We start from the raw sequence: 11,059 nt of genomic DNA, 5'->3' as shown, positions 1-11,059 counted from the left end.
CCAGTACTTACCCACTTATCCAATACAGTGTATTGAATTATAATGCTGGATCATTCTAATGCATTCTGAACCACTTATGATAGTGTATTGCATTAGTGTATTTGTGCATTGTGCTGTAGGAGTACTTACTCACTGAGCCAGCATTGTATGTATTTATTTACTAATCACTGGGGATGAGTTATGAAACCAAAAAAGATGCAGATAATCTTTTTCCCAAAAGGCCTCCTCGAGGGCTCGATTCTACCTGGTTGCCCCATTTGCATGTTTTTGCTCACTGAGCCAATGCAGCAAAACGTATTCAGTCGTTCTACCAGACCAGCAAACTGAACCAGACACACTGGAACCAGCATTGTCCATTATCTGAATGAAGTTCTGTCCCCTATAGAGATAAATCAGACGCAGAGCCGTAAGTGAAGGGAAATTATATATCCATAGAAGTTTATTTCTCTAGTAGGACAGTATATTCTAATAAAAGGTGCAGTTAAAGGTACAGTACACTACAAATTTAATTTAAGTCATTTTATAGTTTTAACCCAACGAACATTGCTCCCACAAAAATTAAAAACAATCGCAGTATCTCCTGGCCAGAGACAAGATGGCGTTGTTTATAATATACAGATGAATGGATAGTATTGAACCTGTGCCAGCGCCCCCTACTGTTACTAACGTACATTAAGAAATACAATGTTACAAAAATATACAGGATATTAACACCGTTCCCTTTATATTAATACTGACAAGTTCTCCTTTAAGTCGCTTCTCTCCTGGTAAGACTTCACTAAAAGCCATGAAAAAGTGCAAACTTCTTACAACTTTTGCAGCCTCGTCCTCTTTGTCATTGGGATTGTGACCCGGAGTGCTGGACCACACATCCTAGGAATTAGAACTGTACCCCGTGCCCCACCCTCTGGTACAACCAGCTGGAAGAATTAACTTTTTTGGCAGATTTCCACTGTTGTGCAACTTTTACATGTGACTTTTGTGCCTTCCTGCAACCTGGATAAGTAAACTATATGGCTGTGCAAAGTGTTCATTGTGCTTTTAGGGGTCTTGTGGCTTTATCTCCTGCTGCCCGCGCTGCTTGTACAATGATGGGCATATGATGTGTACGGCCACAATACTGGCACATACCCTGTTTCCCTGAAAATAAGACGTAGCATGATTTTCCAGAAGTTTTGAGGATGCAAAATCATTTTTCAGGCTTTTTGAGGATGCTTGAAATATAAGCCCTACTCCAAAATTAAGCCCTGCTAACAGTTAATTTAAAAAAGTCAATTTAAATAGTGTCCAGGCAGCTATACATGTCAAAAAGTTAAACCTTTTTGAACAAAAATTAAAATAAGACACTGTCTTATTTTCGGGGAAACACGGTAGTATGACCACAGCTGTAACACTGGGGGTATAATGAAGCCTTCCTATCAGAGCAGCATCTCTGGCATTGTATGGCATTACTTCATCAGTCCCATAATATCCCAGTGGGCACAGCATGCAAATTAGGGCTGCGCCCTTCTCATTCTCTGCTGAAGTACTCTGTGCTGCTGGTGATTGTACTCCTTCCACTACGTAACTCTTAGGCCGCTTGACACAGCCGTGAAACTAGCACAAGGTTTGTGTGTTGCGAGACGCACAAATCTCGCATGAATATGATCCCCATTCCTTTGAATAGAGTCATGTACATAAGCTGCATGTCTTATCTCTTCGTGTTCCTCGGATGGCATCGTCCGTTGATTTCAATGGGAGCTAATGAGAAAAAGGTTTGGTATCGTGTCAAGGCTGGTTTAGGCACAACGATTATTGCTCAAAAAAATCTTTTGAGCGATTTTCGAGCGATAATCGTTGGGTGTATACAGCCGGGCGCTCCGAGCGGGGGATGCAGAATACAAGTGGGGTGTCCTTGCTTGTTTTCTGCATCCAGCTGTTCCCCGCTCGCAGTGCCTAGCTGCTATACAGCCAAGCGCTCAGAGCGGGGTATGCAGAACACAGCTGGACCGCTCTGTTCTTCATGCCCCGCCTGTCATCAGGGAGCAGTACACAGCTGAAACAATGGTATCAGCTGTATCCCGCTGTGAGTCCCTGATAACTGATCGCTGATCTTTCAGCACGCTGAAAGACCATTAATGATGAGCGACGGCTTAACGAAAACTCTACGATGTCAGTGCAGTTAGACACAACGACTATCGCTCAAAAGACAGTTTTGAGCGATTTTTGAGCGAAAATCGTTGTGTCTAAAAGGGCCTTTAACCAGTAGAGCAAAATGTGATTGTTCTCAGCAAGAGAAACCAAGTAATCCTGTAGATTTGATACCTTTTAATGGCTGACTAATATATATGATGTAATTTCAATGGAAGCTTTAATGCATCTCATGCCGTGCGATGTGCATTCGAGTGCGATGCAAGGTTTCCCATTGAAATCAATGGGAAACCCTTCCGATCCTCAATGCGGAAGAGGATTGGAAACTCGCAACAAAGCCTCGCATCTGCAGGTAAATCGCACGTTCATGAGAGCGATATTGGGCTGTATTTCACAACCCAATATCGCGCTCGCTCGGGTGTAGATAGTCTTAGTCGGTGACTTTCCGGTACACGTCTGTATTCCAGATGCATAAATGTGGCCGAAATACGCTGGTGTGTCACCAACCCCTCTCTAACCAATCCCACCACAGTCTTTACCATAAGCTGAAACCCACAGTTTAACTCTAGTGGGCCCCTGAGCCCCCCAAATTTTCGTTTGCACTAACAGACTTACTTTGTCTGTGATCGGCGCGCTTCTCTCCTGAAATGCTCTGTGCTGTGGGGAGTACCGCTACTTCTACTGTACAACTTCCACCATGTGAATTCCCAATTGTGTTAGTTCTCTTCCCCAAATAGTTGCTGGTACCCCGTAGCCCCATCTCTATTCCTGAAATACTCTGTGCTGATGAACATACTTGTATTAGATCAAGTCAATACAGTTAAGACGCAGTTGGTTAAGAAGCAATGATCAGTGGTAAGAGCAGAGATAAGCGGCTCCTACAGTGGAGCAATCGTTATACTTCACACAGTCATCACTCTCAATGACTCTGGTCCGACGGTCACATGCTGTAACATCACTGCTCACCTCACGGAAACACGAGGATCCATCGCCAGACATCACACATATCCACATACACATCAGTCTATATCTACTTACATGTAAGACAAGCACGACCCTAGAGAGCAGCGGGGAATGAACTCTCCAAAAGTTCGGTTTGGCTGGTTTGACAAATTTGGCCAAAAAGTTTCGTTTGGTCTGAATTAGCTTGAACTGTAAAAAAGACGGGGGACAAAAAAGGAGAAGGAAGAAGGATGAAGAAAGCAGAAGGAAGTAGAAGGAATGAGAAGAAGGAAGGAGGGGGAAGAAGAAAGATTAAGCAGAAGGGGTGAGAAGAGAGAAGGAGGGGAAAGTGGGATGAAGAAGGTAGAAATGAAAAAAGATGAAGACGGAACATGAAGGAAGAAGAAGAAGGAGGGGAAGAAGGAGTAGGAAAATGACTGAAGAAGAAGAAGGAGGGGAAGAAGGAGAAGGAAGATGACTGAAGAAGAAGAGGGGGAAGAAGGAAGATTGAGAAGAAAGATGAATCAAGAAGAAGGAGGGGAAGAAGGAATATGAAGCAGAAGGCATGAAAAGAAAGAAGGAGGATAAGAAGGGGGATAGAGAAGAAGAAGGTAGGCAAGAAGAAAGATGATGGAAAACGGAGGGGGAAGAAGAAAGATGAAGAAGGAAAACAAATGAAGAAAAAGGAGGAGAAGACAAATGAAGGGGAAAAGGAAGGGGAAGAAGGGGGATGGAGAATGAAAATGAATGAAGAAGAAGGAGGAGGGGAAGAAGAAAGATAATGAAGGAAGAAGATGACGGAGGGGAAGAAGAAAGATAAGGGTGTTAGAAGGAAGATGACAGAAGTAGAAGGCAGATGAAGAAAGAAGGAGTTAGAAGAAGTGCTATTTTAGTGGGTTCGGCAGAGTGGAGCTGCCTGAGGTTTGGGTCTGCGCCGAACTGAACTTTTAGCAAGGTTCGATCCAAAATAGGATTCCATTGGGTTCGTTCAAACACTGCTAGAGAGGAGCTGGGTCAGCAACGAAAACATTGGAAGACCCAATCACAACTTACTGGCTTCCATTCACTGCAACAAATCACTCTGTGCGCCCTGACAGCAGGCAAACTATACCTTCAAACATAAACTCACTCCTTCAAGGGACTCTCCACCCGCCAGCCTGATAACGGGCCCAGTTTTCTCAGTCACCTTCCAGACCCACCAGTCTTATGCAAGTAAAACGTTCTGCAGCTTTCTAAAAGACCATTTCAATTCCTCACCATTTTCAAGATCTCTGTTTGCTGACAGTGAATGAGAACATTCTTGTTTTATATTCAGGAGGTGACTACCCATCCCGACCTCATACTGGGGGTATGCTATAAGCAGACTTTTTTCAGCCAGTTTTTCAAACTGTACCGTTAAAGCTACAGGTGCACCACAGCGCCCTCCTGTGGACAATGGTACTACAAAAGGTCTGTTTGTATTCCCGACCTCACAGCTGAGAGTTTGTTACAACTATATCTAGACAATCCTAAGACTAGGTACACATTAGTGTATTTTGGGACTGTGCGCTGTATGTATAATTCCACGGACAGCACACGGCCCCATTATAGACTATAGGCGGTACACATGAGACCTATGGCCAGCGTGAAAAAGCTCATGGCATGTTTCACCAGTATTTTGTGAGCCAAAACTAGAAGCGGGTCCAAAATACGGAAGAAATGCAAATCTTTCCATTATGATGAAAAATACGCCCGTGTGAAGGAGCCCGACGGCTGAGCGTGATATTGGGCCATGAACAAATGTTGCCCTCAACAGCGCGGATTTGAAACGTTTTTGTGTAAGCACAGCTCTTCCCATCACTTAAGTACAGGTGCGATCCTCCAGCAGGGCTTTCATCAGCTGCGCCGGAGGATCGGAAATGTTTCCCATTGTTTTCAAAAAGAAACCTCACACGTCATGCGATGTGTTTGATAACAATGGGTGATGCTTTACAAGGGAATGCTCAAAGATAGGACATGCTAAGATTTTTTCCGCACCATGAAGCGATGGTGCGGAAAAAATAATCGCTCGTATATATGACCCCATTCAAGAGAATGGGGTTCATATTCATGAAAGATTTGTAATGCACATATCTCGTGCAATATTCACTACTGCGTGAACGCGGCCTGAGGGCTCATTAACACAAGTGAATTTGCGCAGCTAACTTACATGCGCAAAACAATGTGACTTTTAGAACAATGGTTTCCTATGGAAATGTTTAGATAAAACAATTTTAGCCACACATGCTTGAAAATATAGGACCTGGCCTATCTTTAATGTGCAAAGCACGCAGTTTCAATAGATTCCTATGGGAGACTATGTGAGTCTGCCAGCAAAAGGAGATGAAGGGATTCCAGGGGAACCCCCCCATCCCCGCTGAGATGAAGGGAGTCCCTGGCAATGAAGGGAATTCTTGGGGGAACCCCCTTCAGAGAGAAGAAGGGAAGCCCCTTAATCTCCCCAGGGGATCCATTCATCTTATCGAGGCTAGAGGAATTCCCCAGCAGCAGGGAATCTTTCCCAGCCCCGCTGCTGGGCAATTCCTCCAGACCCACTGCTGGGGAATCCCTCTTGCCTTGCTGAGATGAAGGGATTTCCCTGTGGTTTCCCTTCATCCCCGCCGGGGACTAACAGGAACTTATAGTGGGACAGTTAAACTTACTGTTCAGCCGAAGGAGAGACTTCGGGGCTAATGGGGCGATCTCTCTCTCATTCATGAACTCCCAAACAGCAGCAAATGTTTTCCGTCACTCATTTGCATTGTTTCAATGCTGATATAGCTTGGGACTTCTGCTTGGAAAAATCAACTGTTCATGTGATTTTTTTTTTTTTGCGCGCAGAATATTAACACAATTACGTGCCCTCGTGAACAAGCCCTAAGGCTGCTATTAAATACAGTGTTTCTTCCCTGCAAAGCACGGACGGAGAAACCCTGATTGCAGACAGGGAGGCATGTGCCTCTTCATGCATTATGTTTGCTTAACACATAACGTAAATGCAGTGGAAAATTTGCAATGAATCTGCAGCGGTTTTTAAAAATGCTGCGGGTTCTAACTACACAGAATGCCTATTTATACTGTAAATCTACGCTGCGGTTTCAAGCCTCGAAATACAAGGGTTAAAATCCACAGCATTCCCGCAAGTAAATCTTTGGCCAAACAGCGCCATCTAGGTGCGGATTTTACCACTGCGCATTTACTGCATATTTACTGTGCGTTTTCATGCCATGTGAAGGCATCCTGAGATGCATCTTGGGGATGTCCATGCACCTAAAAAGAAATCTATGCCAGTCTGGGGCGTCCTCGCCTCCTCTCAACAAGCCAAGATCAAAAGTTGCAAAAGCAGGCGGACAATGCAAAACGTCGCAATATTTTTTAGCAAGATGGACGTGCGCAAAAAAACGGTGACACCAGTTGTGATTTGGTAAAACACCCAAAATTACAATGCAGCTTTTCGAACATTTTGGCATAGAATCTACCCTGAGATGCAGTATAAATGTGACAAGCAAAACTGCCAAATTTTGAAAACGTGCAGAAATTTGAAACGGAACACACAAGCAACGTCAGCTGACTGAAACCGTGGGAACGTTAAAGGTCAATTAAATAAAACCTGATAATGAATAATCCCCCGTGAGGAACTGAGGTATAAAGTCTTTAGGAAGTTGCAGAACTTTTCATCAAACAGTGATAATGATTCATTTCCATAAACCTGGAGCCCCCTTTAATCATCAGGAGCCCCCTTTAATCATTGGCATCTCCATATTCTATCTGCTCTCTGTCTATAGAGACATTAGTAGAGTTTGGATCTTGTAGCGTTGTGTGTGACAAGTTGTATCATTTCATGTATCAAACTTCATCCCATATTGCACAATGTATCGATTCTCCATCTTACCTGGAGAAAGTTTGCTTCTTGCTTTGTATTTCCGCCCTTTTTCCAGAAACCACTACGGCTGACCCTTTCTCATCACACCCAGTTACAGGACTGTCCAGTTTAGCCTGGGGTTGCATGGCAACTTTGGCCGTGACAGGGGTTGTGTGATTAACAATTGCCTTGTAGCACTGCGACTGCTATTAAGCCCAATGGAACCGCGGTGCGAGTCGCAAGTTGCTGAGATGGAAAAAAATCCAACCTGGTTGACTTTTTTGCCATCACCTGGTCGCGGCAACCTGGAACTCGCACTGCAACTCCAATAAGTTGGTCTTTGGCCACTCAACCAACGCTGACGTGTAACCCTAGTCTAACTATGTGAAAGAAACAGGCAGTAACCCCAATACATTGATCTATTATTTAGCGAATGTCTTACGGAAGATAAAATATGTCTTCAGCACTTTGAACCTACATGCACCCCGATCACCGTCGATCATCCCCACAGAAAACCTTTTGCCAAAACTTTTGGCATGAAGCCAAATGTATAAAAATATTTGCTTCTGGTATGGCTTGGTGCTTTCATGGCATCCGAGGAAGTACAAAAGCAGCTACAGAACTTAAAATACGATTCCAAATATTTCCCATCATTCATCATGTTGTATTTCCCTTCTTTTATGTCGAAAACCCATTAAACAAAGGAAATTTGCATCAAAACCAGTCACCGTGTCACATATATATATTATTGCCACAAAAGGTACCAAGGACCATGTCCTCCAGAACTCCATGGTAAGTGCTTCAGGTCCAAAGAAGTGACTTGGTCCTACTACTGAGTTTCTTATTACTGGAGGCCATGATGTGGTGGGAGATGTGCAGGACATGATAATAAAACCTCAGGGCAGTTGTTGCATGTAGTAATGACAAAATGTTCTCCACCAGTAGACCCAAGACTATGACCAGCATTAGGTTAGTTGCTCATTGACCCGATTAGTCCAGGACTGCTCAAATACATGAGATCTTTAATCCAGCACCAACCAACCTCAATATGGAAACCTGCCTCATTTTCCAGTAGACCCAAGTCTTCGATACCTCCAATGTTGAGTATAAGGTTAATGTTCCATGGCCCCTCTTGCCACAGTTGGTCCAAAGACATCTCAAAAAGATTTCCACATTCGTTTAGGATCAGGATGGAATAGAGATTTTACTAAGACTCCAGTAGATGCTACAACCAGCATTGAAGACAGTTCTGTGGTGCCTCGTGATGAAGAAAGTTGTACAAGACAAGATGTCTCTAGTGGTGTGCATCCACTTGTGAACATCCAGATGTTACATAAATGTTTCTCCAATGTTCCATAGATAATATTTGAAAGTTTTGTGGTTCTTCTTGCTGTACATTGTCCAAGATGTTTCCATTGATGGTTCACAGATGATCTCCCTCTAACCAATGGCATACGAGGTAGTCATGAGACCCAAGACTATGACCAGCCTTGTACTGCATATGAAGGTGACATTTTTTAAGCTCTGTGACACCACTAATGGTTTTAGACTTCTCGAAGACAAAAACTTTCCATGAGAATGTCCAGATAGTTCACAGATGTTCTGCATCTAACTGCTGCCTTCTACTGTCCCAACTCCTTGTACAATAACTTGAGGTCAATTAAAGTCCAATGTTATGCCTTAGACCCTAAATCCCATGAATCGTATCCCTGTCATTCAATGTTACAATGTGCTATAACTCTTCCACGTGTCCGTTTGAGGACGTCTCCCATGTTTTTTGGCCGTAGTAAACGTTGGGTTCCAGAACCTGATGATGCATCTTTTTTTTCCGCCTGTTTGTCAGTTACGAAACATTTGTGCTTTTGTTGAGGCAGCTGAAATTTTTCCTAGTTGGCCCCTTGTGTGACAGCATCCTCGGAGCCAATACTAACCATGGCAACACATGAAAAGGTAAAAAGTGCACAACATGTAGCAATCGTACAGTGGTTTTGGAGACAGTCCTGGAATTACAAAGAGTAAGTTTATGCGAGGTCCCGTACAAGACTGGAGAGGAGGTGGGGTCATTACAAACGCATGGATACTATTACTTGCAGCCAGGACATTAATAGTTAACTCTAAAAGGAAAATTAAACATTTTTTGAAAAGTTTTGTTTTAAGTTCCAAACCTGGAACTTTCTATTTACATCTATTATCGGCCACAGAGCGTTCCCGCCACCTCTGGGTGTAATGTTTTTGGGGAGCTTTTGGCCGAAGGGTAGATACTGTACAAAACCCCGATACTTCTGAAGGTTTAGACAGTGCAAAAAAGTTAAAATATTTGGCACTTGTAAAGCGAGACCGCAGCACATGAGCCCATACTAATGTGGGATCTCCTGCGGGTCTTGTAGACATGGACCTGGTCCATTCTCGTTCTCCACTCAGGCACTTCAAAGAGCTTGACACTCAAGCTGCGGTGGGATGATCCCAGTCACACAGAGGCAAATTTCTTTAGTTCCACAGGGCAGTTTCTGGTGACTTTGAGTCATCCTCCGCACACCATGGTCCTCCGCTTTAACGTCTTTACCGTTTGCTTCCTAATAATTTAGCTTCGTCACTGCCCTCTCTCTGCTAGTGTCCACAATTTGGTTCCCAGAGCGCTTCCGGTTCCTCTTAAGTTTGGATATGTCCTTATCGAAAACTTCTCCTGATCTTAATGCCGACACCAGATCGTCAAACTCCCCTCCTTCTTCTGATATACTACCGGCTTGGGCTTTCTTAAGTCGCCGCTCCTTATCACGTTGCTCCTTCAGCTAGAAGGAAAAAAAAGAATAATTACATGAATGATTGTATGATCGATAGATAGATAGATACTGTGTTTCCCCCAAAATAAGACCCAGTCTTATATTAATTTTTGCCCCAAAAGAGGCACTAAGTCTTATTTTCGTTAGATGTCTTATTATACTTCCCTAGCAGGCTCGGTTCAGGTTCCTCCTGCTGTTCTCCACGGCTCAGACACATTTGCGGCAGTCCATGGCCGTTCATACAACATCACTTCCTGGTTACATGATTCATAAATGCTGCCTCTAGGAAGTGATGGCTGTGATTGGTTATTCGACCGCTGCTCAGCCAATCAATGCAGCTCTGAATGCAATGGCTTTGATTGGTTCATCCAACGCTGCATTGATTGGCTGAGCAGTGATCAAAGAAACAATCGCAACCATCGCTTCCTGGAGGTAAGATTTATGAATCCCGTAACCAGGAAGTGATGTTGTACAAGTGGCTGAGGGGTGTGGGAACCGCGCCGAACTTCTGGAGAGCAGCAGGAGGGCCCTGGACAGAGCATACCATGTAGTGATTTTTATTATTTTTTTAAAATGTGGTGTAACTAGGACTTATTTTCAGGGTAGGTCTTATTTTTGGGGAAACTGTGTAGTTGATAGAAGTGATATGACAGAATAGATAGAATTCTCAGTAATGCTCTCTCGTGAATGGATAGCCCTTTTGTGATCGGGGGTCATTGATGCGCCTGCCTCCAGGTCACATTCTGCAGTTCTGGTATTCCCACTTTCAAAAAATCATAACTTTTTTATTCCTTCAAATGACATCTATAGTAGGACTTTTTTGTGCGATGAGTTTTATTCTTCTAAAAGACAAAGTGGGAAAAGCCCCACACTGCACCGTTTTTTTTGTGGGGGGGGGGTGATCTTATGAGATTCATGATGGGCTGTCCTTATTCTGTGGGTCAGTATGATTACAGTGATACCAAATTTATACCATGTTTTATATAGTCACTAGAGATGAGCGAGCGTACTCGCTAAGGAAAATTACTTGAGCGAGTATTGCCATTTTCGAGTACATGCCCGCTCATGCCAAAAGATGCGGGAGAGAGTGGGGAGGAACTCACCCCCGCCAGCCATCAAATCTTTTGAGACAAGCGGGCATGTACTCGAAAATGGCAATACTCGCTCAAGTAATTTTCCTTAGCGAGTACACTTGCTCATCTCTAGTCATACCTATAAAAATAAAGTACCTTTTAAAAAATAATTGCTTTCGGTCGCCATCTTTTGACGCCTATGACTTTCTTATTTTTCTGCCAATAGTGTTGGGTGAGAGCTTGTTGTTTGCAGG

At 43.6% G+C, this 11,059-nt stretch overlaps 1 protein-coding gene across 3 annotated transcripts in view; it reads right to left on the bottom strand.

Moving 5' to 3' along the window:
- Positions 1–411: 411 nt before the first annotated feature.
- Positions 412–11,059, bottom strand: part of DAAM2 (dishevelled associated activator of morphogenesis 2) — a 211,451-nt gene continuing 200,803 nt past the window's right edge. For all 3 annotated transcript variants that reach the window (XM_066595315.1, XM_066595317.1, XM_066595318.1), the window contains one exon: positions 412–9,741. In XM_066595315.1, coding sequence (XP_066451412.1) covers positions 9,526–9,741 — 216 coding nt within the window. In that variant the 3' untranslated portion in view covers positions 412–9,525. The remainder of the gene's footprint in view (positions 9,742–11,059) is intronic.

The sequence above is a fragment of the Eleutherodactylus coqui genome, chromosome 3, assembly GCF_035609145.1.
Source record: "Eleutherodactylus coqui strain aEleCoq1 chromosome 3, aEleCoq1.hap1, whole genome shotgun sequence".
In the NCBI taxonomy this organism is placed as follows: domain Eukaryota; kingdom Metazoa; phylum Chordata; class Amphibia; order Anura; family Eleutherodactylidae; genus Eleutherodactylus; species Eleutherodactylus coqui.
Note: the sequence above shows the minus strand (reverse complement) of the source record. Positions and strands in the feature narration are given on the sequence as shown.